The 27,128-nt window shown below is 68.1% G+C and overlaps 6 protein-coding genes across 9 annotated transcripts; 3 read left to right on the top strand and 3 right to left on the bottom strand.

Annotated features, from left to right (window-relative positions):
* The first annotated feature begins 1,639 nt into the window (after positions 1 to 1,639).
* On the top strand, positions 1,640 to 5,800 carry LOC129214784 (uncharacterized). Its single transcript, XM_054846986.1, is given in 8 exon segments — positions 1,640 to 2,086; positions 2,320 to 2,403; positions 3,200 to 3,288; positions 3,565 to 3,750; positions 3,922 to 4,059; positions 4,251 to 4,369; positions 4,371 to 4,432; positions 4,884 to 5,800. Coding segments are annotated over 8 exon segments (1,254 nt in total). The 5' UTR covers positions 1,640 to 1,848; the 3' UTR covers positions 5,222 to 5,800.
* Positions 5,801 to 6,300: 500 nt separating this feature from the next.
* On the bottom strand, positions 6,301 to 9,566 carry AFMID (arylformamidase). Of its 3 annotated transcripts, none has more exons than XM_054846987.1 (11): positions 9,467 to 9,566; positions 9,234 to 9,324; positions 9,001 to 9,105; positions 8,881 to 8,929; positions 8,622 to 8,799; positions 8,476 to 8,548; positions 8,003 to 8,071; positions 7,617 to 7,695; positions 7,246 to 7,375; positions 6,889 to 6,993; positions 6,301 to 6,704 (listed from the first exon to the last, which is right to left on the bottom strand). In XM_054846987.1, the coding sequence occupies exons 1-11, from the start codon at positions 9,494 to 9,496 to the stop codon at positions 6,675 to 6,677; spliced, it is 939 nt and encodes a 312-aa protein (XP_054702962.1). In that variant the 5' UTR covers positions 9,497 to 9,566; the 3' UTR covers positions 6,301 to 6,674. The 3 variants fall into 3 exon arrangements, with proteins under 3 accessions (XP_054702962.1, XP_054702963.1, XP_054702965.1); XM_054846988.1 differs by having other exon boundaries at positions 8,003 to 8,100; positions 8,622 to 8,707; XM_054846990.1 differs by lacking the exon at positions 8,003 to 8,071.
* A 266-nt stretch (positions 9,567 to 9,832) lies between these two features.
* On the top strand, positions 9,833 to 13,005 carry TK1 (thymidine kinase 1). The gene is made up of 7 exons (XM_054847022.1): positions 9,833 to 10,004; positions 10,273 to 10,304; positions 10,384 to 10,497; positions 10,579 to 10,672; positions 10,987 to 11,076; positions 11,162 to 11,281; positions 11,402 to 13,005. Exons 1-7 carry the CDS (start codon positions 9,939 to 9,941, stop codon positions 11,558 to 11,560), a joined length of 675 nt encoding a protein of 224 aa, XP_054702997.1. The 5' UTR covers positions 9,833 to 9,938; the 3' UTR covers positions 11,561 to 13,005.
* Positions 13,006 to 13,300: 295 nt separating this feature from the next.
* On the bottom strand, positions 13,301 to 15,907 carry SYNGR2 (synaptogyrin 2). 2 transcript variants are annotated; one of them, XM_054846460.1, is made up of 4 exons: positions 15,742 to 15,903; positions 15,074 to 15,311; positions 14,620 to 14,759; positions 13,301 to 14,502 (listed from the first exon to the last, which is right to left on the bottom strand). In XM_054846460.1, the coding sequence occupies exons 1-4, from the start codon at positions 15,847 to 15,849 to the stop codon at positions 14,305 to 14,307; spliced, it is 684 nt and encodes a 227-aa protein (XP_054702435.1). In that variant the 5' UTR covers positions 15,850 to 15,903; the 3' UTR covers positions 13,301 to 14,304. The 2 variants fall into 2 exon arrangements, with proteins under 2 accessions (XP_054702435.1, XP_054702434.1); XM_054846459.1 differs by having other exon boundaries at positions 13,301 to 14,759; positions 15,742 to 15,907.
* Positions 15,908 to 16,065: 158 nt separating this feature from the next.
* On the top strand, positions 16,066 to 24,816 carry TMC6 (transmembrane channel like 6). Its single transcript, XM_054846455.1, has 21 exons — positions 16,066 to 16,199; positions 17,121 to 17,230; positions 17,481 to 17,599; positions 17,934 to 18,065; positions 18,181 to 18,339; positions 18,451 to 18,556; positions 18,649 to 18,745; positions 18,837 to 19,088; positions 19,452 to 19,642; positions 19,725 to 19,869; positions 20,124 to 20,279; positions 20,480 to 20,655; positions 20,793 to 20,874; positions 21,221 to 21,318; positions 21,482 to 21,577; positions 22,074 to 22,149; positions 22,451 to 22,584; positions 22,959 to 23,135; positions 23,322 to 23,400; positions 23,572 to 23,652; positions 24,022 to 24,816. Exons 2-21 carry the CDS (start codon positions 17,175 to 17,177, stop codon positions 24,097 to 24,099), a joined length of 2,490 nt encoding a protein of 829 aa, XP_054702430.1. The 5' UTR covers positions 16,066 to 16,199; positions 17,121 to 17,174; the 3' UTR covers positions 24,100 to 24,816.
* Positions 24,817 to 25,723: 907 nt separating this feature from the next.
* ARL16 (ADP ribosylation factor like GTPase 16) lies at positions 25,724 to 27,118 on the bottom strand. The gene is made up of 5 exons (XM_054846461.1): positions 27,019 to 27,118; positions 26,815 to 26,874; positions 26,594 to 26,707; positions 26,254 to 26,369; positions 25,724 to 26,013 (listed from the first exon to the last, which is right to left on the bottom strand). The coding sequence occupies exons 1-5, from the start codon at positions 27,103 to 27,105 to the stop codon at positions 25,842 to 25,844; spliced, it is 549 nt and encodes a 182-aa protein (XP_054702436.1). The 5' UTR covers positions 27,106 to 27,118; the 3' UTR covers positions 25,724 to 25,841.
* Positions 27,119 to 27,128: the final 10 nt, after the last annotated feature.

Below are 27,128 nucleotides of genomic sequence, written 5' to 3'. Positions count from 1 at the left end.
CCAGCGCTTGCAGGGGCTGAGACAAGAGGGATGGCCAGGATGGGTGCTCTCCCCACGCCGGGCACAGCGGGAGCGGACAGGTGAGCGGCTGGGGAGGCCACGGCTGAGGGATGCTCTGGCCAGCTGGCCCTTCCCAAGGGAGCGGAGGAAGCAGCTCTGGAGCCTGCCCTGCCCCTGCCACGGTGGGGTCCCCAGCCCAGGGCCCCATGGCTGCACTTCCCCCCCAGCCCTTCACTGCCAGCACGACTGGCCGGGCTGCCCAGCGCTTACTGGAAGAGGAAGCTGCTGGGAAGGCAGCGCGTGCAGCGGGGCAGCTTTGGGGAGGAGAGGCTCGGCACAGCAGCCGGCAGAGCTCCGCTGTCCATGCTCCCAGGGCCAGTAACGGGAAGCGTCTGCTCTCAGTGACGGTAAATCAGATCGGGGAGATTAGAGGCCTTTTTGCCTAATCATGAGCAACTTGAAGTTGGAGGACAAGTTCCTGGAACAAAGAGGAAATGGAGGCAGTAAATAAAGAAAAACTGTTAACATGTGGCCCTGCGTGTGAAAAACGTCTCCATGAAGGACTGTTTATGGCCCACTCATCTGCGGGGCTGACAGCGCGGGCTGCAGCGGGAGGTGGCGATGAGGCCCCACGTGCAGGGGCGCAGGCAGGGCAGCAGGCGTGCGGGCAGCCAGCCGGGGCAGCTGCGGGGTGGATGGGCTGGGGAGCCAGGCATGTGTGGTGGCACATGGCGGAGGGAGAAAGGCGGCAGCATAGCGGGGCTGTGGCGCAGGCGGCTGGACTGGGGCTGTTTTGGGGGCTGCACACATGGGGAGGCAGTGGCACAGCACGTGTGAGGGGAGAGGCACCGGGCAGGCAGGGGCCGGGCAGCACATGGCCCCAAGGGGAAGGGGGCCACCCAAATGCACCTGCCCCACTGCTCCCCCTGCAAGTGCCAGGAGAGGTGCCGAGTGCTGCAGAGCTGTGTCCCCCTCCCCGCCTGCAGTACGAGGCGGGCACGGCCCAGGCAATCCCGGCAGAGCCCCGTGGCCGTGGGCTGAGTCTGCCACACGGAGCATCGCCAGCCTCCAGCCAGCCCAGCCCTGTGGGGGAAAGTGGGGGTCTCACTGCTGAGCCACGCATGTGCCCGCTGCTCCAGGGGCAGTGGGGACTTCTGCCAGGAGCCAGATGCCAGCGGGCCCCCTCCCCGGTGCAGGCAGAGCCGACACCAGCACTGCTGCAACACGTGCCTGCCTGCAGTGCCACAGGACGGCGTCAGCTGTTTCCAGGGCAAACGCAGCCAGAAGCTGGAGCCGATTCCCAGCAGCAAGGTCACCCTGCGCCATCCCTGCTGGCAGCGGGAGCAGCGTGGCGGGAGCCACTGCCGTTCAGCACGCGGCGCCATGGGCCTGTGGAAAGACTCGCAGATCCCTGGGGAGCCGTGGCCGAGCGGGCACAGACGGCCTCGCACTGGCGCTCCCTCCAGCAGCACGTCCGGGACGGGCACTCCCGGCAAAGCGAGGGGCCGCGGGAGAGCTGGGGGCCTGGGGCAGCACCCACCCGCGTCCCCCGGCGCCTCTGCCTGCCCTCGCACCGTGGCTCGGGGCAGAGGCCGGGCGGCGAGGGGTGGAGGGATGGGGAGGGTCTGCAGGGGCCGCGCTGCGGGGGCGGCCCCGGGACGCGCTCGGTGCCCACGCAGCAGCCGTTGCCCCGTGTCCGGCCGTCCCTGCGGGTCGTGCCGCCCACGGCCGCGGCTCCCAGCCCCGGCCCCGCCCGCAACGGGGGCCGGGGCCGCCCGGGCGATCCCGCCCCCGCCCGCATTCGCGCCCGGGAGCCCTTGCGGCGGGGCGGTCCCGGCGGTCCCGGCGATGCTGGCGGCGCGGCGTGCGGGAGTGGCGCTGCGGCGGGGCCGGCTGCCCGCGGCGGGGGCCGGGGCCGGGGCGGGGTCGGTGCAGCCGCGGGGCCCCCCACGCCCCGTCGGGCCCACGCCGCGCGCCGTGGACCTGCGGAGCGATACGGTGACCCGGCCCTGCGCGGGGATGCGCCGCGCCATGGCCCGCGCCGCCGTGGGCGACGACGACTACGGGGAGGACCCGGCGGTCAACGGTGGGCGGCGGGGACGGGCCCCCCCCACGTGTTCCCTGCCCACAGTCCCCCCAGCCCAGCGGGCTGCCCAGAGCAGGGCTTCTCCGGGGCTGGGGGGTGTGGAGGGGCGGGGGGGCACGGCGGGGCTGGGGGCTGCAGCCTGGACCTGTGGGGTTCCCTACCGCCCCCCCGTGCCCACTCAGGGCCAGCAGATGCCCCCCCCCCCCCAACCCCCGTGTTTCTCCCCCCTGCAGAGCTGCAGTGCCTGGCCGCAGGGATCCTGGGGATGGAGGAGGCTCTTTTTGTGCCCACGGCCACGATGGCGAACCTCATCGCCGGTGAGTGCCCGGGGCCGTGACCAGCTCTCCTTCCCCGCACCCTAGGGCGGCCAGGTCACAAACCGAGGGGTTGGTTTATGCCCCCATCCCGTGGAGGGTGCAGAGGGCAAGACCAGCCCTGCTCCTCCCTGGGGTCCCAAGGAGAGCCCCGCTTCAGCTCAGGAAGCTGCCCGGACCGCAGCAGGGGAGACCTGTGGGCAGCAGGTCCTTTCTGACCCCGATGCATCTCCTTGCCCCTTCCTCAGCCCCCTCCACTTCAAATCTGCAGCAGCATGATCTTGCTCAGACCCTGGAGCTGCTGCCTGCTTCATGCTGCTGCTGAGCAAACCCCCCCTTGGGTCTGCTCATCCCTGTCCCGCACTCGGCCTCCACTCAGTTCAGTTAACCTTTACCCGATTTGCTTTCCTGCCCTCCTGTGAGCGGGGATCCACCATGCACTGTGTGGGAGTGCGGGCCCCACTCCAGCCCCAGCCACGTGCATGCACCAGGGAGGGAGGCCAGGCCCCCCCAACCGCTCCCCCACCTCCAGCTGCTGCGGGCAGCCCCCCGTCCGACAGCCCCAGCACCTCTGGGGACCGAGCGGGAGCCCCATGCCCGGAGGAGGCCGTGCTGCTGCGGCACCGCTGTGCTGCATGCCCAGCCTTCGCGCACCAGAGCCCCGCAAACCGCCAGAGCGCAGGCAGCCCGCGGGACCCCAGCTGAGCCTGCCTGCCCTCCCGTACGCGCTGCCCGCTGGGTGCTGCCCGCTGGGTGCTGCCCGCGGTGCCCCCTCCCTCACGGCCCCTCTCCCTCCCAGTGATGTGCCACTGCCAGCGCAGGGGGGCTCAGATGCTCCTGGGCCGGGACTCCCACCTGCACCTCTACGAGCACGGCGGGGCCGCGCAGGTGGGTGCTGCGGACGGGCTGGGGGCCCGGCGGTACCGGCAGCGCAGGCAGGGGCAGGAGGGCGGCTTGCTGCTGCCCCCCGCTGGCTGCCGGGGCCGGGCCGGGCGAGGATCCCTTGCAGGGCTGCGGCGGCAGCAGCATCGCCCGGGTCGCCCCGAGCCGCAGCCTGGGGCAGGGGAGGGGGCTGAGCACAGCGGTGCAGGGCGGAGGGCCGGGACCCCCACGCACCGCCACCGTCCCCCGTCAGCTCTGCTCTCTGCCCTGCCCGGGGTGCAGGTCGCTGGCGTCCACTCCCAGGCACTGCCGGACCTGCCAGACGGCACCTTCGACCTGGACCAGCTGGAGCTGACCATCCGTGAGGCACACGGCAGCCGGTACCACCCGCGCCCCGAGCTCATCTGCCTGGAGAACACACACAGCTCGGCGGGGGGCCGGGCGCTGCCCCTCACCTACCTCCAGCAGGTAGGAGCCAGCGGCTGGCAGCAGCCCTGCCCGGGCGCCGGCGGCCAGACCCAGCTGGACGGCACCACAGGGACGCCAGGGCCTTGCCGAGGAGCTCAGACCGTGGCTCACCTTGGTGCCGGCTGCCCCAGGGGTCCCTCCCGGCCCAGCACCTCCTCTGCCGGCCCCCAGGTCCGTGGACTCGCTGACCGCTATGGGCTGCGGGTGCACATGGATGGAGCGCGGCTGATGAACGCGGCAGTGGCCCAGGACGTGGAGCCAGCTCGTATCGCCCAGCACTGCGACTCCGTGTCCCTGTGCTTCTCCAAGGTGTGCTCGCGTGGGGAGGGGTCCCTGGGGCCAGATGGGGCCAGCACAAGCTGGGGCCTCGCCCTTGTTGGGGGGCATCGGGCTGAGCACCCACCTTGCAGGCTGGGGCATCCCTGGGCACGTCCCCGGGAGGGGCAGGGGCAGCGCAGCCCCCCGGGGCAGCTCGGGTCACTCCTCTGGTGGCTCCGCAGGGCCTGGGTGCCCCGGCCGGCGCGGTGCTGGCTGGACGCAAGGAGTTTGTCGCTGAGGCCTGGCGTGTGCGGAAGCTGCTGGGCGGGGGGATGCGGCAGGCAGGCGTGCTGGCTGCTGCTGCTGGAGCACGCAGAAGTGACGCTGCGCAGAGACCACGACAACGCCCGACGCTTTGCCGAAGGTATCGTGGGGCCCCTCAGCACGCCGGGAGGTACGGGTGCCCGCAGCTTAATGCCGCTCTCTCTGCCCGGCTCTGCAGGCTTCTGCACTGCTACGCAGCCGCGTCCTGCCCTGCCTGGCAGCTCGGCGTGGGCCCAGCCTCATCCCCCCACCCCGCCGGCTGGGCTCACCGCACCCAGCGCCACCCGGCACTGCCGGGGGTAACAGCAGCGTGGGCACTTTCCCTGGGCAGCTGTCCTGGATCTCCAGCCGGGCAAAGATGCCGCTGGGGTCCCTGCCTGGCTGGAGTGCCGGGACGATGCCGTTGCTGTCCCCGCGGTGCCCACAGTGACCCTGGTGCTGCATGGGGGGAGCGCAAAGGGCCCCTCCTTCAGCCGGGACTGGGGCAGGGCTTGGCTGCAGCCTCCTCTCCTGGGCACGAGCCTCGCAGCCTGCCACCCTGCCTCCCCCAGGCATCCAGGGGCTGAACTCACCTGTCTGCTCTGTCGACCTCGTGGCGGTGGAAACAAACATCGTGATGGTGAGCATCAGGGGGGGCTGGCCGTCCCCCACAGAGCTCTGTGAGCACCTGCGGGCAGTGAGTGAGGAGGAGTTGGCCGAGACCGGCCAGGCTGTCAGCGTCCTGCTGTTCCCCTGGTCGGCGCACGCCGTGCGCGCGGTCTGGCACCGTGACATCTCGGCCCATGACACCGAGCTCGCAAAGAACAAGCTGGCGTTTGTGGCCAGGAAGTGCCAGGAGAAGCTGGCCCTGGGACTGCGTCCGACTCCTCCGAGTGCAGGGGGGGCCTGAGCATCCTCCCAGCCCCAGCCCGGGGGCAGCTGCCTCCCCTTGCCTGCTGCAGGCAAGCTGGCGGGCTGGGGCGGCTGTCCCAACCCTGTCCTGGCAGCCAGCAGCAAAGGGGCTGGGACCAGCCAGAGCGTGCTCCAGGCATGTTCCCAAACGGCTGCAGCGCAACATCCACCCCTGCGTGCAGCCCTGCAAACTGGCGTGAGCCCAGCTCCAGGGAGACCCCAGCCCACCCCCCCCCCAGTGTGAGCACTGCATCTCCCGGGGCGGGGGGAGTGCCTTCGCAGATGTGCCCAGAGGGACAGAGGGGAGCCCACATCTCACGCTGCCACCCAGACCCCTCCAAGGCAGCGTCCCTGCCCCGCTAGTCATCCTGCAAACGCATTCTCAGAGCACCCTCTAGTCCTCTACAGAAGCAGAGCTTCTGTAACTCAGGTCCTGCAGACAGCACCCAAAAGCAGAGCCAGGCACCCCCCACCCCAAAGGCCACACGCGGTGCCTGGCCCACACGCACCACAAGTGTGCAAGGATGCGGCAGGGAGATGGATCCCGAGGGATGCTCGGGGCACAAAATAAACGTGTTCTGGCAGTGCTGTGGCTTTGCAGGGTGTTTTCTCCGAGGCGTGCTCCTCCCCTGACGTGCAGCAGGGACATTGTCATAGCCCAGAGGTCCCCGTTGAGGGACAAGCGCTCCTGAGGATGTGGAAGCGTCTCACAAGTTCGTACCTGGCCAGGACTGTGCCAGGGGCACGAGCCCAGCTTGGCCCAGCCAGCTCACCCCCCAGTCCCCACAGGCTTGTGCTACCCCTGTCCCACAGCCTTGTCCCCGCAGCCGGGCTCTCCGGGCTCCCCTGCCTGCTGAGCCTGCCGCGTTCTGCGTTGGCAAGTCCCCGACTTTGCCTGTGCAAAGGACTGTGCTGGCTCAGTGGTGCGCTCCCCGCTGCTGGCACGGAAAAGCCCAGCCGCAGGACGGGAGCTCCGCACTGGAAGAGGAGATTCTCTCTGCAGCAGCCACGTCTAGTCTGTACTCGCCGGCTTAGCTCCCCTCCCCAGCTGCCCACGAAGCAGAGTTACGCCCAGGCAGCAGTTATTCCTATTATATTTTGTATTGGCAATAAGCAGTTTGAAGGAAACCGAGGGAATGAACCTCGTCACCAGGCCATCCAGACAGAGCCCTGCACGCCTGCCAGCCCCGTGCGCTCCACGGACACCCCAGCAAAGGAATGCCAGCCCAGGCGAGAATCGGTGATAACTGGTGCTCCCCTGCTCGGAGCCCCCCCACTGCAGGCTGGATGGAGCGGAGGGGGCACAGAGGGTGCCCGGAGGCAGCAGCCACCCTGTGCTGCAGGAGAAGACCCAGCGGAGCGAGGAGCGGAGCAGGGCAGGGTGCAGGCAGGCTGCCTGTCACTGCCACGCAGGGCTGTGGTTCCCTTCTCAGTTTGCTCCCAACATGCCATCAAGCTCTTGAAATCATGTTCAGAATCACCTGGGACGAGGAGCCGAGCCCTGTGAGTGGTGCCTGGCCCCTCTCCTCCACCCCTGGAGACAACGGCCAGCCCCAAAGCTGCACCCGCCACGGTGTACAGGGGAAGCTCTCAGCACAGCCCTCCTGCGCTGCTGGTCTCAGCTGTGCTCGGAGAGTGAAAGGAGGACGGGAGCTCTTCCCCTACCTGAGTGAGCACAAAGCTCTCCTCTGACAGCTTCTCAATGATGTCAAAGTGATCCACGCCAGCAAGATCCAGCAGTGAGACGGACCAGCCGGCTGCACGCAGAGCCTGCGGAGAGACTGGCACTGGCAGGAGGGACCCCGACCCCCATCCGCCCCAAACAGGGCAGCAGGAACGACAGCTTGGCAAGGATTAGCGCCCTCCCCCGAGCCGCTGTCGCCTTCGGCAGCGGCCATCGCACAGCAGCAGAAATACTGCTCCGATACTGCACGCGAGCTCTTCATCCCAGCTTAGCAGGTCTGAGCGGGCCGGCTGGAGCAGCATCCCCGCGGAGCCAGGCAGGGTGCTGCGGGGGCTCACCTGGCCGTACTCCTGCGACTGCCTGCGAAACTCGGGGGAGTCGTGCTGGGCCATGGCCACGAGCACCTCGCAGGCCGCAGGCGCTGCTGGGCTGACGCAGAGCATGGGGCTGTTCCTCCGGGCGACTTCCCTGGAGGAGACACCGCAGTGACAGCCCAGGTAGCCCCTCGCTTGGAGAGGGCGTCTGCGCCTGCACAGCACCCGTGTCCTCGGCTGCAGGCTCCAGCCAGGCGGAGGGTGCAGGGCCTGTGCCCGGATCAGGCTGCAGAGCCAGCTGGTGTTTGCCCGCAGGCTGCGCTGCCAAAGCCACGCGTGCACCCGGCCTGCCCGTGCCCTTTCCCAGTCGCTGTCCCTGCAGCGTGCGGGCTCACCGGCTCATGTTCAGCGCGTCGTTCACGTAGGTGTGCAGGATGGGCTCAAGGTCGTACACGCCGCTCACCAGCACAGCTCCTGCAGGCAGAGGCACCAGCGGTGAGGGGCCCTGCAGCGTGGGCCGCTCTCACAGCCCCGCGTGTGGGAACTCTCCTTGTGCTGCGTCCCTGGGCCTCAGCGAGCGGCTGGCGGGTGCAGGACACGTGCACCCCCGGGAGCAGCTTGTCCGGGAGCGGAGTCCTGCACTCCCAGCGCCCATGGGCTGCAGTCAGCTGGGGCAACTCATCTCCCTCGTCTCTACAGCCCCCGCAGCCCTGTACGAGCCCGTCCCAGGTGCAGACACCGGTTCTCTGTCAGCCCCCACGCCTGGATGTGGCGGCGCTACCTTTGATATCTGGCACCACGCCATATTCCGTCCAGTCCGTGGACAAGACCATGGCTGCCAAGTGGGCCCCTGCCGAGTGTCCACACAGGTAAATGCCTCTGGAGAGAGGGAGCCATGAGCCAGCGTGGTGCCTGCTGCCTGGGGACACCCTGCTCCGCACGGAGCAGGCAGCACAGCCACGAGCACCGCAGCCCAAATGTGGCAGCTTGGACACGCTCCCCAGTCCATCGACTGACACCTCACGCAGTGACAAAAGAGCACGGCCACAGGCATTGCCCGGGGCTCGGACCGAGGCATCGAAGCCTTTGTCACAGCTCAGGGCTCATTCGCCCCCTCCTCTTGCTGCCACAGCCACCGCCACATGCGAAACCCCCCAGGGAGTGACGCAGGCACAGTTTGCCCTGAAGACCCGACAGCGGCCACAGTGGTGGGGAGCGGGGCGGAGGGGACCCCGGGAGCTGCGTGCAGCCCACCTGATGCCGGGGTACTGCTGCGCCAGGAAGGCGAGGCTGCGCCGCACCTGCAGCACCATGGCGTCCATGTGGCCTGGGCAGAGAGCAGAGTCGGGAGGGCGCCGGGCCAGCGCGGGCAGCCGCAGCGTCCGCTGGGCAGCACCTACCTTCGGGGGCTGTGTCGTAACCCACTGCCACCACCCCCACGCCCCGCGACACCAGCGGGGGGGCCGCGAATCCCGACTCGTCTTTACTGGGGGGAAACAGAAACTAGCCAGGCCGCGGGGCCGGGGTCTCCTGGGGCCGGCTGGGACGCCGACCAGACCCAGAGTTCGCAGAACAAGTCTGGGCGTCAGGAGAAGGGAGGCAAAAGCGGGCCGGGGGGGTCCCTTCCCAAGGGATCCCCCCACCGACAGCCCGCCTCACCTCAGGCACTGCCAGTATCCGCCGTGGATGTAGACCAGGACCGGGAAGGCTGCGCAGCACAGCCGGGGGTGAGCCGGGGGGCACGGCCCCTGCCCGCCCCGCCGCCTGCCCGTCACCTACTTCCAGAAGGGTCCGTGGGAAAATAGACGTCCAGCTTCTCCCGCTCCCCGTCGCCGTAGGGGACGTGCAGCGAGGTCTGCGCGCCGGCCCGGGCCCGCTGGGTTCCTGCGGGACGAGGGGACACGGCGCCTGGGGCACCGCCCGCGGGGCCGGGCCCGGGGCACCCGAGCGGCAGCCCTGCCCCCGGCGCCCCCCAGCCCCGCTCCGCCGGCCCGGGGCCGCCCGCACCTCACCTGCCGCCGTGGCCGCGAGGTGCGCCTGGATGACGGCGTCCCTGCCCAGGCGGGGGGACCAGCGGCTGGGGGAGTACTGCTCCTCCAGCGCCTGCGGAGGGGGCACGGCGGCTGCGGCGCGGGGCAGCTCTGCCCGGGCGGCGGCCCTGGGGCGGCGGGTGCCGGGAGAGGGCCCGGGCCCCCGCCCCGCGGCCCGGGCGAGAACCGCGCGCTACCCGCCCCGCGGGCCCTACCTCCGCGGTCATGTCCCGCCAGCCCCCCATGCTGCGCCCGGTCCCGGCCCCGGTCCCGGTCCCGGCCCCGGTCCCGCCGCGGCAGCCCCCGCCCCCTTCCCGCCCGAGGGCGGGGCCTCCCCGCTCCCATTGGCCGCCCGGAAGGCGGGGCCGGTGCACGCGGCGGGGGCGGGGCACCGGGCGGGGCCGCTCCGCTCCCATTGGCCGCCCGGAGGGCGGGGCCGGGCCGGGGACCCTGGGCGGGCTGGCAGAGCGATGACGTAGCGGCGCAGGCGGGTGCGCGGGCCTGGGCGCGTACGCGCGGGAGGGAAATAAGAATTTTCGCGCGTGTGTCCCCATTGGTCAGCGCGACGGCGCGAGCCCTCTTCCTATTGGCCGGCGCGGCGGCGCGTGGGCAGGAAGCCTCCCCGGATTGGCCGGCGCGGTGCCCCGGTGGAGAGGCGCGCGGTCGGTCGGTCGGTCCGGCGGAGCCATGAACTGCCTGACGGTGCCCGGCGTCCACCCCGGCTCGCCCAGCCGCCCGCGCGGGCAGATCCAGGTACGGGCCGGTAGCGGTACCGGCCAGCGGGGGGGGGCGCCCGCCCGCTGGGGCCGCACTGAGGCTGCAGCGTGGGGCCGGTACCGAGGGCGCAGCGGGGATGCAGAGGCCGGGCCGGTACCGGAGGGGTTGCCCGGGGCGGGCTGCGGGGGGCCGCACCGGGGAGGGAGGGTGGGCGCGGGGCTCCCAGAGCCACAGCCGGGCAGGGCGATGGCCGGGCCCCGCCAAGCTGTGTTCCCCCCCGCTGACCCCCTGCCTCTGCCCCCAGGTGATCTTCGGACCCATGTTCTCCGGGAAGAGGTAGGCCCGGGGCGGATGGCGGGGGGCGGATGGCGGGGCAGGGGGCGGCCCGGGGCCTGCTGACGGCCATCTCTTGCAGCACGGAGCTCATGCGGCGGGTGCGGCGGTTCCAGCTCGCTCAGTACCAGTGCCTGCTGGTGAAGTACGCCAAGGACACACGCTACTGCACCTCCGGCGTCTCCACACACGACAAGTGAGTCCCTGGGGCAGGAGGACCCACCCCTGCGGGCCCAGCAGCTGGGCTGCCCAGTCACTGCCTCGCCCCTCCCCACAGGAACACCATGGAGGCCGTGCCAGCCTGCCTCCTCAAGGACGTGTACCAGGAGGCGCTGGGCTCCGCAGTCATCGGCATTGATGAGGGCCAGTTCGTAAGTGCACGGCCAGGGCAGGTGCTGGGGAGCTCTGCAGGATGCAGTCTCTTCAGAGCTCCCTGTGCAGAAGAAGGTCTGAATCCTCTGTGGGAGGGGGTGGGAAGCAATACCCTGGGGCAGCTTGATCCTGCTGGACCACATTCACGTAGTCAAACCCTTCCCTTAGTCCCTGCAGGCTGAGGACAGTGGGACTGGAGCCCATTTCACGGATAGGAAACACAGCTCTAATTTTCTTTGTGTCCTGTGCCGCTGAATCCTGAGCGATGTGCTGCCCCTTCTTCCTCCTGACGCTCTTTCTGTACCTCCTCTAGTTCCCAGATGTTGTGGAGTTCTGTGAGGTGATGGCCAATGCTGGGAAAACCGTCATTGTTGCTGCTCTTGATGGGACTTTCCAGAGAAAGGTAAAACACTCTTTTTAGTACAGCAGCTGCCTTGGGATCCTCGTAGGACCCATCCAACAGAACTGCCCCTGCTGTCTTGGCACAGGCGTTCGGGAGCATCCTGAACCTGGTGCCGCTGGCAGAGAGCGTGGTGAAGCTGAACGCCGTGTGCATGGAGTGCTACCGAGAAGCCTCCTACACAAAGAGGCTGGGAGCAGAGAGGGAGGTGAGTTCCCCTGGAGCAGAAAGCACTTCAGTAGCTTCATCTTGCCGGTCTCGCTAGTCTAGAGGGGTCTCCTCAGGGGAACTGAGCTCTGCAGAGTCACTCTCCCAATTTTCTTGCCAGGTTGAAGTGATTGGAGGAGCAGACAAGTACCACTCCGTCTGCCGAGCCTGCTACTTCCGCAAGCGGCCTCAGCAGCTGGGGTCGGAAAACAAGGAGAACGTGCCCATGGGGGTGAAGCAGCTGGATGTGGCTGCCTCCCGAAAGATCTTTGCTTCTTGACTGCTGGGCTCCCGCAAGGAGAAAAATGAGAGGAAGCAAGCTAAATGCTACAGCTCCCAGACACCAGATCTAGCTTCTTCTGCTTTTAGCAAAACTGTTAAGTGTCTTAGCCCTGCCTGCCAAACAAAGCCACTGTTCTTCTGCACCGAGCGCCAGGAAAGAGGAGGATCAACTGGACCTGATGCCGAGGGGTGGCTGAAGCAGGAGCTGAGCCTGACTAAAAGTGAGTTCCCTTCTCAGAACCCGGGAAAGGGACAGGTGCAGTTCCTGATGCTGCCACACAAACAGGTCCTGGAAAACTGTCACACCAAGCCAGGCTGCAGGGCTTCCATCGCTCACCGTAGTTCTGGCCTGCTCTCCTGGTCTTCTGTGTATGCTCGGGCCGGCACTGGTGGCTGGTTTGCTTGCCCGTGAATGCAACCGTTTCTTTATCTCTTGTGCGCTGTTGCTAAATTCCAGGTTTCTTAAGACAATGTACAGTAACTTGGTATTTTAAACCCACTTCCTTTTTTAATGCAGTCCAAGGAGATACCCTGCCCCTTGTCACAGACCTGTGGCACAACTTTCCAACTGACACATGTAGGAGCAGCCTGGCCCCCTTTGCACGATGGTGCGTGTCCCATCCATTTCCGTTATGCTCACTTGCTGTAACTGTCTTGTAAATTTTTGGTGAAACAGAAAGGGGGGAGGAAGGCTCGACTGGCCAGCCTGACAGCAGGCTCTTCCTAGCCTTTGAATTTGAAGAGGGCTAGGAGCAGTCTGGTAGCAGTCTGTGTATTAAGACAGAGTCCTTTTGGAAGAACTGGACTGCACTTCAGGAAGAGCCTCCTCTCCAAAACCAGGGTGTTTTTGCTCAGGTCCAAGCTTGGTGCTGCCACTTCAGAGCTTAGTTACCTGTGAGGGGTTCGGAGGCTCAGGACTTAATCTGCAAAGGTTTGGGCTGCTGTTTCTGCAAAGATCCAGCTACTTGGAAAAAGATCTCTGTTTTGAGTGGATGTTTCTCAGCTGTAGTTCTGTATCTTGCTTCCCTCCTGAGCCTTCCAGAAGTTTTTGAGGCTGATTCTTCCTCTGCTCTAAGTTGACTGAAGGATCCTCTTCCCCTTCTGCTTGATTTGGCTTCTGGAAGGTGTTGTTTTTTCTTTCTTTTTCTTACTTCTTGCAAATGTGCTTTTCCCTGTAAGCCAGTGTCCACAAGCTCCAAGCAGCAGCTCTTGGTTCTGGCCAGGTGCAGAGGCCGTGCTGTTTGCCTGCACCCTCTGGCAAGGAGGGAGGTTATGAGAGCTGTCTGAACCCCAAGCTGTCTGAAAACCCTGCTGCCTCCGTGTTACTCAAAGCGATGACAGTTGTAGTACTCACAAGCACTTGATTTCCAGGCCTGGGCTTTCCCCTGAGGGATGGGGGGGTAGCACTGCTACTGGTTTAGGTTAATAAATAACTTAATGAAATTGCTTGTGTGTGTTTTATACCAGACTGCTCTGAAAAGGCTTCCCTGCAGTTACAGTGTGTAAACAGTGCAGCGGCCTGGGCTGGTTGCAGGCGTAGCGCTGGAGCTGTCTGCTCAAGCCTTCTACCAGACCGCGAGGAGCAGGGCTCACCTAAAAATAGACACCAGCATGACCGTGCCGTTTGCATTTAGCAGTTGGCTGAGTCTGCTCTGCTGTGTCCCCGCCTGGAACCCCCCAGCCCTCGGGGAGAGAGGAGGAAGCTGGTTTTGCTTCCCCAGAGAAGAAAGGCACGTGGTGGCTAGGTGAAAAAGTTTATTCCATCTCTACAGTGACAAACCAAGAACTATTTGAACACCAGCCCCAGCAGCAACAGCTCGCACACCGCACGCTGCTGCTGGGAACAGCTTCACAACAGGTGCAGCAGAAAAACAACCTGAGACAGCCAGCCTGCATGGCAGCCGGGAGCGCGGCACTGCCGAGGCGGCAGCGGGCAGGACACGGGGCAGCGGCCTCGCTTCTGCAGAGGCAGTGCTTGGCAGGAGGAGAGCGAGGGGGGACGAGTACCGAGGCAGCAGGGAAAGCACTGCAGGACCTTCCTCGGACAGCTGAAGCAGCCATGGCCCTGCTGAGCAACCCCAGCACTCGCTGTGCCCGTGGATCCCAAACCGCGTCACCCAAGCACCGGCAGCTCTAGTGCAAGCTGTGAGAAGGCACGGCGTGGGAATTTAGAGTCAAAAGAAGACAGGGCTTTGGCATCAAGCTCACCCAGCAGCAGCCGAGGGGGGGAAGGCACGGGAAGCCGGCGTCAGGCAGGAGCTGGACCGCCCGGCTGTGCTGCGACAGCGAGAGCCGGCACTTGGGTCGCAGCCGGTGGGGCTGGAAAGGCACTGGGACGGGCCAGGGCAGCAGTCACAAGGGCACGGCCGGGCCAGAGCTGGGGGGTGCAAACCACACATCCACCCCGCTGCTTCCTCCTGCAGCCACTTCCCCAAGGGCAGAGCAGCGAGGGCAGGCGCTCAGCCTCGCTGGGGACAGCCGCACACCCCCACCCTCCCCAGAGCCGCTTGGCACTTGTGAATCACCCGCTACACACCAGGCTCTGGATCCCAGCAGCGGAGAGCTCAGCTCCAGCAGCAGGACCAGGCCCCTCCTGCGCCCCAGCACCCGGTGGCCTTCACACAAAGCAGCCGCCACCCTCCCGCCCACATTCCCCCTTCAAGTCGCAGGTCCCTCCCCTCCCACCCCACAGAAGAGAATTGCACTGGTACGGCCGTCCCTGTCAGGCCACCAGGCAGGGGCTCAGTACACCGGCGGGGGCTGGTAACCCTCCGGGGCTTCTGCCGCGTGGGTGAAGGGCGGCTGCTGGTAGCTGTCGTGGCTGATGTTGGGGTAGCTGGAGTAGGGAGTCGGAACCTCCGGGGTGGGGTCGATGTAGCTGTGACCAAAGTCTTCCACCCCCATCTTGTACCTCTTGTAAGCGAAGGCGATCAGGAGGCCCTGGAGAGACAAGAGGGATGGCGGCGTCGCGGCTGCCATGGGCTGCACGGCCTGGGGAGCACCTCCGCGCTCCCTCCCGAGCGGGGCAGGGCCGGGCTCCACCGCGGCTTCACTCACCCAGGAGAAGATGGAGAAGAAGCTGAAGGTGATGGCGGCACGGGCCGAGTCAGCCCCAACACGCACGTCCTCGGCCCGCGTCCAGGACCACTGGTTGGTCAAGAAACAAAAGCCAATGAACCACAGGAACGTCCAGAGACCTGTGGGAGGAAGGCAGTGTGAGGGGCCGGGGCTGCGTCCTGCTGCTCCCAGGCAGGTCCCCAGGCCAGACCCTGCGCCCACCGGGCTGCTGCTGCCGTGGGGAGGGGTGGGGGGGGGCAGAGCCCAGCGCAGGCACCCGCGTGCTGCTCCCCGCGGCTCCTCGGAGCACTTTCAGCAGGCAGCGCGTGGCCCGCGGGCAGCATGCCATGCGGGAGCGACTCCCTTCACCAGGCACCAGCAGCCACGTCACGGGACAAGGGCAGCCATTGTGGCAGCCAGAGAAGGCTCAGCCCTGCCCCGCAGCTGCCGGTACCTGAGAAGCCGAGGTCTGCCAGGACCAGGTACTTGCGGTCGGTGGCGTTGCTGATCTGGGGGAAGTAGATATCCACCATGAAGAAGAAGATGCAGGCAAGGAAGGCGAGGATGCCGATGCCGATGCCGTAGCGGCAGGCGTCCTCGTTGTGGTTGAAGATGCAGAAGAGCTGGGAGGATTTGGGCAGGTTGGTGTAGCCCTCCCCGACCAGGCAGGCAAAGACGATCAGGGCGAAGACCTGCAGAGGCGGGAGCGGGTGTCTGGCGGGCGGCACCGGGCTGACAGGGCCCCTCCCAGGGCTGCCCGTGCCCAGCCGGGCTGGGGGTACCGGCCCGGGCAGGGCTCAGCCGAGCGCCCGCCACCGCGGCTGCGCCGGGGCAGGAGGGAAGGGAGGGGAAGGCCGAGCCGAGCCGGGCTGGGCCGTGGGGGCCCGGAGCGGGTGGGAGGAGAAGCCGGGCCGGGCGAGAGGGAGAGGAGGGAGAGGAGGAGAGGGAGGGAGAGGAGGAGAGGGGAGGGAGAGGAGGAGAGGGGAGGGCCGGGCCGGCCCGGGCCATGCGGGCTCCGGGGCGCGGGGCCGGCCCGACCCGGGCCCCTGCGCAGCCCCGCGGTGGAAGCGGCGCGGCCCGGCGGGGCTGTCCCGGAGCTGGCCCCGGCCCGGCCCGACTCACCGCGCTGGCGATCCGCGCCAGGACCTGCGGCTGCTGCACGAAGCGGCCCAGGTCGAAAGCGCCGCCGGCCTTGGCCGCCCCGTACGCGCCGCCGCTGCCGCCCTCCATCGCGCCGGAGCCGCCACCGCGCTCCCCGCCGCTTCTGCGCGTCACCGCCCCGGGGAGGGCCGGGCCGTCCCCCTGCCGCCGGGGCGGGGCGGGCCGTACTAGTGCCGGCCACCGAGGGCAGCGCCAGCCCCGGCTCGTCCCGCGCCCCTCCGGTGCCCCCGCCCGGCGCTGCAGAGGGTCCCGGTCCCTCCCGGTGCTGCGGCCGCGTGGCCCCAGCGCGGCCCCCCCCGCGGTTGGCCGGCGGGTGAACGCCCGGCACTCCCGACGCGCGGTGTCCGCGCCCAGCCCCACGCCCCGGAGCTCGGCTCCCGCAGGTCGCAGCCCCACGGCTTGGCCGGCAGCGGGTCCCGGTGAGCGCGGCCGGAGGGGAAAGGGGGGCTCTGTGGGGGCTGCTGCCGCCGCCCCCTCGCCCGGCACCGGGACGGGCTGGGCTGTGCCGGGGGGTCCGCGCTCCCCCGCCCTTGCCGCTGGTGAACGGGGCCGGCTTCGCACCCACCCCGAGCCGCGGCGCTTGCCCGGTGCCCGGCGGAGGCGGCGGGAGCCCCGGGGTGGCGGGGGTCGGCCCGGGAGCGGGGCGCGGGCGGGGCGGGGCGGCCGCCTGCCCGGAGCAGCCTTAGCCCGCCCGGGAGCGCTGCGGAGCCTGATGGCGGCGGAGGGGGAAGAGGGAGGGGAGGAAGGAGAAAGCGCTGGGGCACGGGCGGCACGGCCCCACGGGGCCGCTCTCCGGGCCCCGGGACGGCGCTGGCGGGGGCGGCACAGAGGTCTCTGCCCCGGCGTCTCCCCTCGCCCGGGGCCGGGGGCTGCCGCAGGGGGGGGAAGGGGCGTCGTCGCCCGCCCCGGGGCTGCGGGTCCTGCCGCGCCCTTCCCGAGCCGAGCCCGGAGGCTCCCACCGGCGGTGCGGGCTGGCTCCGTCCCTTCCCCGGCTGAGCCCGGCCCCGGAGCGTCCCTGCCTCGGAACGGCTGCGCCGCCTCCCCCGTGCGCCCTTCCTTCCTTCCTTCCTTCCTGCCCCCGCCGCAGCTCCCAGCCTGCTGGGCCGCCGTGCCCGGTTGGCTCCGGTGGTTAGCCCTGGGTTTAGACCCGGCTTTAACCCCGCGGCCCCTCGCGCTCCCGCGTGCCCCGGGCCCCCGCGCGCAGCGGCACCGGCACCGGCTCCATCCCCGCCCCAAGGGCAGGCAGGACCCCGCGTGTCCCGGGGGAGCCGTGGGAGTCGGGGTGACCGTGGGCGCCGGTGGCGCGGGGCCGGCTGATGCCCGTCTGCTCGCTGTGGCAGGGCGGCGTGTCGGAGGGAACGCGGTGCCGCAGGGACCCCCTCAGCCCCAGCAGGATGTCCCAGCCGCCCTCCTTCACCCTCCACGTCTCTGAGGACATCGAGAGCGATGGGTGAGTGCCGGCCTGCCCTGCCATCCCGCTGCCTGTGCCCCCGCACGCTCGGCCCCCGGGATCCCGCAGCCCCAGCAGCGTGAGGCTGGTGTCCCCGCTGCGGGAGACAGCAGCCCTCGTGCCCAGCAGGCACCGGCTGCCTGTGCGACAGGGCAGCACGGCCGGGCTTTGGGCTGGCACCAGGGCTTTGCCGCAGCTCCATCTCCCAGTGCCCAGCCCAGCCCCAGGTAGCACGTCCATGTCCCTGCAGCCAGGAGCCGAGCCCGGACAACGAAGGAGCCCTGCACACCTCCTTCCACCAGCTCATCCAGGAGCAGAGCAGCTTGATAGAGGCGGGTCTGGAGCTGGAGATGCAGGCGAAGGGCAGAGGTAAAGCGCTGCGGCCACAGCTGGGGTGGGACAGGGACAGTGTGTGTGCCCAGGGCCATCTACCATCCCGGACCCTGCCTGGGCTAGCTAGGGCTCATGCCGAGGCTGTGGCCAAAGCATAGGAGCCGGTTGATGCCTTTGCTGGTGCAGGCAGCAGGGCAGACCTGCCCCTGGGGACACAGAGAGTGTCCCCAGAGAAGAGGGTGCTCTGGGGGGAGCACACACCAGGGCAGGCACTTGGCCTCCATGCTGGAGCAGAGCAGCGTGGCCGCGGGGACTGGAGCCATGAGCGCTCCGGCTCTCACCGCTCTGCGCCCTGCCCTCCCTCTCCCAGAGCACCCGGCCCACCTGGCCCCCCCTGATGCCTGTGCCACGGCCCAGCTGGAGCCCGGGCAGGGCGAGCAGCTCCCCAGCTACTCCTCCACCTCCCTGCGGATCCTCGCCAGCATGCCCAGCCGCACCATCGGTAGGTGCCACCCGCCCTCCCGCCCTTCCCAGGCCCAGCAGCCCCTCGGGAGAGCTCTCCCATCTGCCTTGCTCTCCTGTGGCTATCCACCCCACTGCCCTGCTCTCACCCGCAGGGCGCAGCCGTGGGGCCATCATCTCCCAGTACTACAACCGCACAGCCCGGCTGCGGCGCCGGAACAGCCGCCCGCCCCTGCAGCAGCTCTGCCGCGCAGCACGGCCCAGCCTGCGGCAGTACGACCTGGAGACCGACCCCGCCAGGGCCACCCTGAAAGGTGAGGGTCCCCGAGGAGCAGGCAGTGCCGGGCACTGTCCCCACGCCGGTTCGGGACGGGCATGCCATGTCCTGGCTGGCCGTGTCCCGCTGAGCCCCTTTGTGCCCCCAGACAAGCGGAGCCTGTTGGTGAAGGAGCTGCTGAGCCTCTCGCCCAGCCAGCGCAGCCACATGCTGCTCACTGTGCCCCTCAGCCTGGCAGAGAAACGCACCCTCCGGTAGGTCCCCTCCCCACGGCCAGGCAGGGCTCCCCCAGCCGGAGCCGTCCCAGGGCCCGCGCCACCCTCTGACCTCCCTCTCTGCTGGGCAGGCAGGAGCTGAGCTGGCAGAGGGGCACCCTGAGGCAGCACGCCCAGCACCAGGCCTCCTCCTCTCCCTGCGGATGGTCCAAGGACTACATCGTCCTCGTAAGTCTGGGGCGCGGGTCTGCACAGCAGCCGTTGGGGGCTCTGGTACGGGCTCCGGCCCCGGTGCTCTCCCCAGGCTCCTTCTCCGCAGAGCTGCCGGGGCCTCTGGTACAGGCTCCTCTCCGTGCTCCCCGCCGCACAGCCCTGGCACTACGCCCTGAAGCAGATCGGCGGCCGCTTCGGCTCCAGTGTCCTCTCCTACTTCCTCTTCCTCAAGACACTCCTTATGTTCAACATCTCATTCCTCATTCTCCTGGTCTTTGTGGTGGCCCTGCAGGCTGCGTATCCCCCTGCCTCGGCCAACCCCCAGCCCTTCACTGGCCTCGAGCTCCTCACTGGAGCGGTAAGCACCGTCAGCACCAACGTCAGCACATCGTCGGCACCAACACATCCCCGGGCCAGTGGCTGCTCCAAGCCTGGGCCCAGCTTTGCATCCCTGCATCCCCCACCACAGCGATTCCCTGGTCCCTGCCCTGTATCCCCCACCAAAGCGATGACCCAGTGCCCGCCCTGCATCCCCGCTGTGCCCCCAGTTCTTGCCCTCGTGCAGCCGGGGCCCTGGGACCTTCAGTGCCGTGGGTGCAGGAGGGGGTGCCTGGTGCTGCCCCAGCCCAGGGCTCTGTGTCCCCAGGGGCTGGCACAGATGTGCCAGGCTGGGCAGGGAGTTGCGAGATCACCATGGGCCGTATTGTGCATTTTCCCACAGGGCTACTTCACTCACTCGCTGCTGTACTACGGCTACTACAGCAACGTCACCCTCAATGACCCCTGCGACTCCAGCCCCAACAGCAGCATGTGCCCCCTCGCAGCCCCCCCACTCCCATACAACATGCCACTGGCCTACATGTTCAGCATTGGGGTCACCTTCCTCATCACCTGCATCCTGCTGGTGTACAGGTGGGTCAGCAGCGCCTCCGGCACTGCCAGCCTTCCCCCTCCGCCCAGCCCTGATGCCCTGACACCCTCCCCCTCGCTGCAGCGTGTCCCGCTCCTTCCGGGAGAGCTACCGCGTGGGCAGCTCCATGGGGGACCTGGCCGTCAAAGTCTTCTGTACCTGGGACTTCAAGGTGATCCAGAGGCGCTCAGTGAAGCTGCAGTGTGAGAACATCTGCACCCAGCTGAAGGTGAGGACCTGGGCTGCCGTCGGCCCCTGCAGCGGGAAGGCAAAGGTGTTCCCAGGAGCCAGTTCAGACCCTGGGCTCAGCACCCCTCTCCTACCCGCTGCACGGGGGAGTCCTGCAGCTGAAAATACCCCTGACCCTGACCCTGCACCACTGCTTTGCCCACTGGCCCCCTGGGTCCCACCTCAGTGCAGCAGGACAAACCCTTGCTCCGGATCCGGAGCGTGTTCAGCAGCGCTGGCACTGCTCTCTTCCAGGAGCTGCTCGCGGAGCAGCGGTCCCGCTCGACCTCCCTGAGCCTCTGCCAGCGCCTGGGGCGCACTGCCGTGCTTCTCCTGGGCTGGGCCCTCTCGCTGAGCACGGTGCTGGGCTGCGTGTTGGCTGTGCACTACTTGGCAGAGTACATGCACGTGGTGAGTGCGGCCCCTCGGCGCGGGCCCTCCCGCCCTGGTGTCAGGAGCTGGGGTGGGGTACTGGGGAGGGAGGGCAGAGCAGCCTTGGGAGGCAGGGGCACCCCCGTTGCAGCTCCTCTTCTGGTGTCGGCGTTTGCTGCCCTCCCTGAGGGCGCTGGGCTGCCGGTAGCCGCACGCTCACCCTGGTACCCTCTCGCCAGGTTCAGGAGGACCACCGAGCGCAGGGCAGCAGCAAGCAGCAGCAGGAAGCCATCCTGCTGGTCCTGCCCTTCGTGGTGTCTCTCCTCAACGTGCTGATGTCCCACCTGTACAACTTGCTGGCGATGTGGGAGAAGCAGGAATCCCCTGTGGCGCAGGTCTACGTGGCGATCTGCAGGTAGGCTGGACAGGGGGAGCATCCTGCACCCCCACCTGCAGCGTGGGGGAGGCTTTGGGGCCAGGCACCCCGTCTGTGGGGCTCGGCCCCTCCATCCCCAGGGCTCAGGGGCTCCCGGCCCTGCTCCTGCTCCCCAGGAACCTCATTCTGAAGATGGTGATCCTTGGCCTGCTCTGCTACCAGTGGCTCAGCCGGAGACTCATCTGCTCGACAGAGGAGGTCAGTGCCGTCCACGTGAGGAGCACGCGTGAGCCAGCCGGGCCATGCCATCCGGACCGTCCCTTGCCCAGGGAACACGGAGCAAAGCCAAGGCCGCAGTCCCGGTGACAGCAGGGGTCTGGCAGCAGGGGGTCTGCCGGATGGCACCGCAGGCACCATCCGCTCCTTTGCCAGGGAGAGGGGGGCAGCAGCCGGACAGGGGCACCCCCACTGTGGGTGGCTGGGGAAAGGGTGCAGGGGGGGAAAGGTCCCACAGCCCCTCATGCCCCATGGGGGCCACAGGAGAGTCATGGTGGGGGGAGAGGCCTTGTTGCCCGCTTGATGCCACCTCTGCTTGTCTCCCCAGTGCTGGGAGACGTGCGTGGGGCAGGACCTGTATCGCTTCGTGGTGATGGACTTCATCTTCACCCTGCTGGACACGCTCTTCGGGGAGCTGGTCTGGAGGTAACGTGCCCCAGGACGGGTTCCCCCACCAGTGTGGCATCCCCAGCATGGCACCGGTTCTCCGCTGCCCTGGTGCACCCAGGCTCTGCCGCCGTCTGAGAGGGGGGACGGGGCACCAGGCATCCCCCCAGCAGTGTGGGAGCAATGCTCTGCTCCTTCCTAGGCTGATCATGGAGAAGAGGCTGAAGAGGAAGCAGAGGCCAGAGTTTGACATTGCCCGAAACGTGCTGGAGCTGATCTATGGGCAGACCCTGACCTGGTGAGACGTCTCCTGCCTGGCACGGCTCGTTCCACTGCTGGCGAACACCTCATGGTCCCGTGAGCCCTGCGGCTGCCAGGGACCAGGCACAGGGAGCTGCGTGTTCACTGAGTGGGGCCGAGGAGACCCCCTGGCCCCGCATGGGTGGGACGAGGGAGATGGGTGGCCTGGTGGTCACAGCGCTCAGAGTCGGCACCTTACAGCCACAACCCATGCGCCCGCGTGGGAGGTCTGGCTTTGGCGGTGGGATGAGAGCCATGGGGGGATCATCAGCAGAGCATCTCAGCACCGGTCCAGCATCCCCTGCCCAGCTGGTTCCCTCCAGCTCAGCGACCGAGATCTCGGTCGCTGCCCAGCCCCAGCGCAGGCTGCGCAGCAAACCCGGCACGAGGTGACATGTGCTTGCTCTTTGCTTTACGAAAGCCTGATCGCAGCTGGTGCCGGCACCCTGCCGCTGCCCCCAGCTCTGCCCACCACTCGTCTTCCTTTCTCCCAGGCTGGGCGTTCTCTTTGCACCGCTCCTGCCGGCCGTGCAGATGCTGAAGCTGCTGCTGCTGTTCTATGTCAAAAAGGTGCGAGCTGCCCCCCGTCCCCGCAGCTCCCCACGCGTCCCTGCGACAGGCAGCCCTGCAGCAATGCTGCACCCCGCTGCAGACCGCCTCTGCCACAGCAGAGATGCTGCGCCGTGCAGTGAGCAGCGCCGTCGTCGTGGGAGGGAGAAGGTGTTGCTGGGGACGGGGTGTCCCCGAGCTCGCTCAGCTCCCAGTGTGTGGGAGGGACGGGACGGTGGGGTGGGGGCAGCTCTCCCGCTTGCACCCCTGGGGCTGCTTCCCAGAAGACGGCAGCACACAGGACTCTGCTCCCTGTCTGCAGACCAGCCTGATGCATAACTGCCAGTCCCCCAGCAAGCCCTGGCAAGCATCTCGCATGAGCACCGTCTTCATCACCCTGCTGTGCTTCCCGTTCTTCCTCGGTGCAGCCGTCTTCCTCTTCTACACCATCTGGTCGTGAGTACCCACCGGACCATGGCTCGGGGCACAGAACTGCCAGCTGCCCGGCGAAGGAGAGGGGCTTGGGGAGACCATGCCTCCCCAGCCCTGATGAAACGTGGAGCACGTGACGCCCAGCTCAGGGCTGTGCGATGCTGCCCAGGCAGGGAGATGCTGCCCAGCTGCTGGTCATTGCACAGAGCATAGCAGCAGTTGGCCTGTGCCCATTTCTCCCAGCTGTTGCCAGATGTTCCTGATGCAGGAAAAGGGGATGGGGGCCCCCCGTCCAGCCACTGGGGATGGCTGGGGCAGGCGAGGCTTGGTCCCTGGAGGGTTAGCAGCCAGCTGGGCTTCCCATCACTCTGACTGACCCCATCGCTCTGTCCGCTCAGGGTGCAGCCGTCAGAAACCTGTGGTCCCTTCCAAGGGCTGGAAACCATCTATGAGTCAGGGAAGACCTGGGTGCAAGTGCTGGAGAAGTCCAACCCGAACATCACCTGGTTCGCCTGGGTCCACCAGCACCTGGTGGAGAACACCTTCCTCCTGTTCTTCATGTCCGGGGTCCTGCTGTGAGTACGAGCCTGAGGCTGAACCCTGGGCCCATGCTTTGAGGGTCCCCCTGTCGCAGCCCTGACCAGGGGGCTGGGAGCCGGGGTGTCCCTCCAGAGCCCCGTGTCCCAGCCCGGTGCCAGGAGCGCAGCATCCCCCAGCTGCTCGCCCCGGCTGCCACCATCCCGTCCTGCTTGTCATTGCAGAGCCATGATCTACTTCAACATCCAGGTGGTGAGAGGCCAGCAGAGGATCATCCGCCTGCTGAAGGAGCAGATCGCCAACGTGCGTGAGCTCCGTGCGCTGCCCTGGCCGGTCCCGGCAGTCCCGGCTGCTCCACGCCCTGGTCCAGCCCCGGGGCTGCCGGATTCGGGCTCCAGTCCCGACAGTGCTGCCACCTCGGACGTGCCGGAGCCCATCCCGCGGCTGCTCACTGCAATGTCTCTTCTGTTGCAGGAGGGGGAAGATAAAATATTTCTCATTCAGAAGCTTCACTCCGTTTACGAGCAGAGAGAGAGAGACGCGCCTGAGTCCCAGGTGAGGCCTGCACGAAGGGGAGAGGCGGCTGCCAGGGTGCTCGGAGCTCGGCTGGGCGCGTGGCCATTCCTCTGCTCCGTGCCGGAGTGGTGCCGGCAGGAGTGCGGCGTGGCCAGGGCCAGCCTGGCTGCGGCAGAGCGCTGCTTGCTGGGCAGGGGAGGGGGCAGGAGAGGATGGGCGAGCCAGCCTTTCCCGGAGGTGTTTCCCCTTGCTCCCAGCCCGTGCCAGGGGACGGGGACAGGATCGGGACAGGGAACAGGAGGGGGATGGGGACAGTTAGAGCCTCATCCCTGCTTTCAGTGTGGGGCAGTGCTGTTTGCCCCCAGCAGCAGACCCTCGGGGTTTCAGGGACTGTATCTCTCCTCTCAGTGCCAGACTCCCCAGGAAGGAGTGGGACAGGACAGGACTCTGCTCACAGCCAGGGACTGGATCCGTCCCTCTTTCTGAGCCGTTGCAGCGTGGCGCTGGAAGCAGCAGGACCGTGGGGTGCTGGGGGAGATCCTCTCCTCCGGGTCGCAGCAGCCAAGGACCCATTGGGGCACGTCACCGGGCAGCTCTGTGGGGATCTGCAGCACAGGGACGTGGGTGCTCCCGCTGCCTGGAGCTGCGGGGGACACGGCAGGACCAGGGCCAGGACTGCCGTCATGTCCCAGGGCACGGCTCCGCACGAGGCTGGCTCACCAGCAGAGCCCTTCTGCGTGGGTGCTTACTGTTAGCAGAGAACAATTCTCCCCCATGTAAATGCCCCAGCCAAGAGAACAACTTTGGGCTGTTTTCAGAAGCTTTCGGGGACAGTGAAGTTTTCTGGCGGGAGAAAACCTGCAGCCCCCTTTGCACTGCCCAGGAGCAGCAAAGCCAGAGCCCGGAGCTGCCAGGCACCGACCCAGCCCCAGCCCCGTGTCTGGCTCACCAGGAGCAGCGCAGCTGGCTGACACCTTCCCCATGAACGAGGCTGCCTGGGCCCCTCGCCAGGCCAGGCAGCCCTGCCAGCACGCCGTGCTCGCTGGCAGGACGGGCTCAGGAAAACCACCACGGTGCTGAGTGCCGGGCTGGGCAGAGGAACCCGAGGGCTCCGGCTCCCAGCTGCGGGCTGACCCGGCCCATTAAAGAGTGGCCGTGCAGGAGGGCTCCCAGCCTGTGTCTGGACCCCCGGGCTGGAAGCGAGCAAGTGGTTTGGTGCGTTAGTGTCAGCGTTCGTTAGGGGTGGTGACTCAGCAGCCGTGGCAGGGTCTGCTCGGGCACCTCGGCACCGCCTGCCCGTCAGGCTGCCCCGGGAAGAGCCCCCAGCTCAGCCCGCGCTGTGGGAGCAAGGACCACCGCCGCCTCATCCGGGAGCCATTTGCCATCGCGGTGTGGGGTCTGTGGCCCAGCCCTGAGTGCCGCTTTGTGCCGCAGCACGCTGTCAGCGGCCCCTGGCCCTGGAAAGCTGGTTGTCCCCCCCCCGGCCCTGACAAACCCAGGGAGGGTTGTGCCACGGTGGGTGCCAGGCCTGGCCAGCCACAGGTACCCCCATGACTTGGCACTCGTGCTGCCCGGCTCAGGGCTGGGCTGTCGGGGCGGGCAGGGGACGGGTTATCAGTGCGGATACAGACACGGGTCGTTGGCATGGGACAGGTTCTCGGCACAGACCCAGCTGTTCTCTGAGCCTGAGCAAGTACTGAGAGCAGCCGCAGGCTGGTGCTTGCTGCAGCTCCCAAGATGTCCCTGACAGAAGCATCCCTGCAGCTCAGCCTGCCATGGCTCCCAGCACCCACCCAGGGCCCCCACAGCCTTTCTGCACGTCCCCCGTGTCACCCCACCGTGCCTTTGGTGGCACAAGGCCCACGGGGCCAAAGCTGCCGGCAGGACCCCCCCACACACTTGGCCTCCAACCCGGGAGCCGTTACCAGCCCCTGCCCTGCTTAGCCCAACCTGGCGCTGCCGCACCCCCCAGCCCTGCTGCACCGTGACCGCCACGACCCCCCCTCCTGCCCCCAGAGGTGCCAGCATGGCCTGGGCTCTGAGGCTCCTGCTCGTCCCTTCCCTGAAGGGCCGGGGTTTCCCCCCAAGCACAGGGCAGCTGCCAGCCTGGACAGCACAGTGGAAGTTTTACTGTAAAGCCCCACAGGGCTCCTTCCCCCGCCCGCCGCCCCGCTCCCAGCCCCACGCAGAGCGTCTGCTCAGTGGCAGGACTCGCCCGGGGGGCAGGGTCAGCGGGGGTCTCCAAGGGTGGCCCGAAGCCACTGCAGGACGTCGGCCAGGCCAGTGCCGTCGCGAGCGCTGGTCTCCAGCATCGTGACGGGCTGCGTGGCGCAGGAGACGATGTCCTGCATGCGGAACAGCGACTTCATCTCCACCAGTGACATGTAACAGGGCAGGTCACTGCAGCCAAAGGGGGGGGCTGCGTTAGCCCGCCGTGAGGACTCTTTTGCCCGCCCAGCCCCCGGCTCAGGGGTCTCTGCAGGCCCAGCCGGCCCGGGGAGTGTGGCAAAGCGCGGCTGCTGCCCCAGGACACGACAGGCTTCCTTGGGCGTCACCTGAAGGACGGGACGCGGGAGCCTCTGCAGGCCCTGGCGTGCCCCTGCCGCCCCCACCCTCCGGGCTGACCCCCTCCCTCCTCACATCTTATTGAAGAGGACCAGCACGGGCACGGAGGCGAGCTGCGCTGCGGAGAGGACGGACAGCAGCTGGACGCAGGACGACGAGAGCTGGGTGGGGTTGGCGGCGTCGACGACGAACTGGAGGAGGAGAAGGGAGAGTGGCAGTGCCCGTGTGCCCTGGGGCGGCCCCGTGCCTGGCCGGGCACCAGCACCAAGCCCCAGACAATGGGGTGCCCCTCTCCCCACGTTCCCCCCCGGCCGGGTCCGTCCCTCGGGGCCGTGGCTCAGTGCGGGGCTGTCATAGCGCGCCCGCAGCCACGAGGTCCCCGCTCGGCCGCTGCCGCCCCGCCGGTGCCGCTCACCAGGACAGCGCTGCACTCGCCGTAGTAGCTGGGCCAGATGGGGCCCATGCAGCCGCCCAGCTCCCGGACCGTCACCTTCCGCGGCAGCCGCAGGTCGGTCAGGTTGGTGCCCACCTGCCGGGACAGGCGGCTCGGCTGAGCACGGCCGTGCCCGCGCACCAGAGCCCCTCGTCGCACCGGGGCTGCCGGCCGGCTCACGGGCCCTGCCAGGCCCTGCCTACCGTGGGCAGCGTGGCCGGGGGCTTGCCCAGCTCCGCAGCCCCCTCCTCGGCGCTCAGCTGTGCCGCGGGTTAAGGACACGACGGCGCCTGGGAAGGGACGGGGGACGCGGCCCGCTGCCCGCCCGGCCCCCGCCCCGCCAGGACCGCCCCGGTACCCCCGTTCCCCCCGCCCCGCCCCGTCCCGTCCCGTCCCCGTCGGATATGGCGGAGCCGCCGGGCCAACAGGCTCTTGCCGCCGCCCGCCGCCCCCAGCAGCAGGCACGTGGGCACGGGCGGCCCCGCGCCCGCCATCCCGCCCCGCCCCGCCGGAAGGA

This window comes from Grus americana, chromosome 18, assembly GCF_028858705.1.
Source record: "Grus americana isolate bGruAme1 chromosome 18, bGruAme1.mat, whole genome shotgun sequence".
Classification (NCBI taxonomy): domain Eukaryota; kingdom Metazoa; phylum Chordata; class Aves; order Gruiformes; family Gruidae; genus Grus; species Grus americana.
This window is presented reverse-complemented; position numbering and strand designations above follow the sequence as displayed.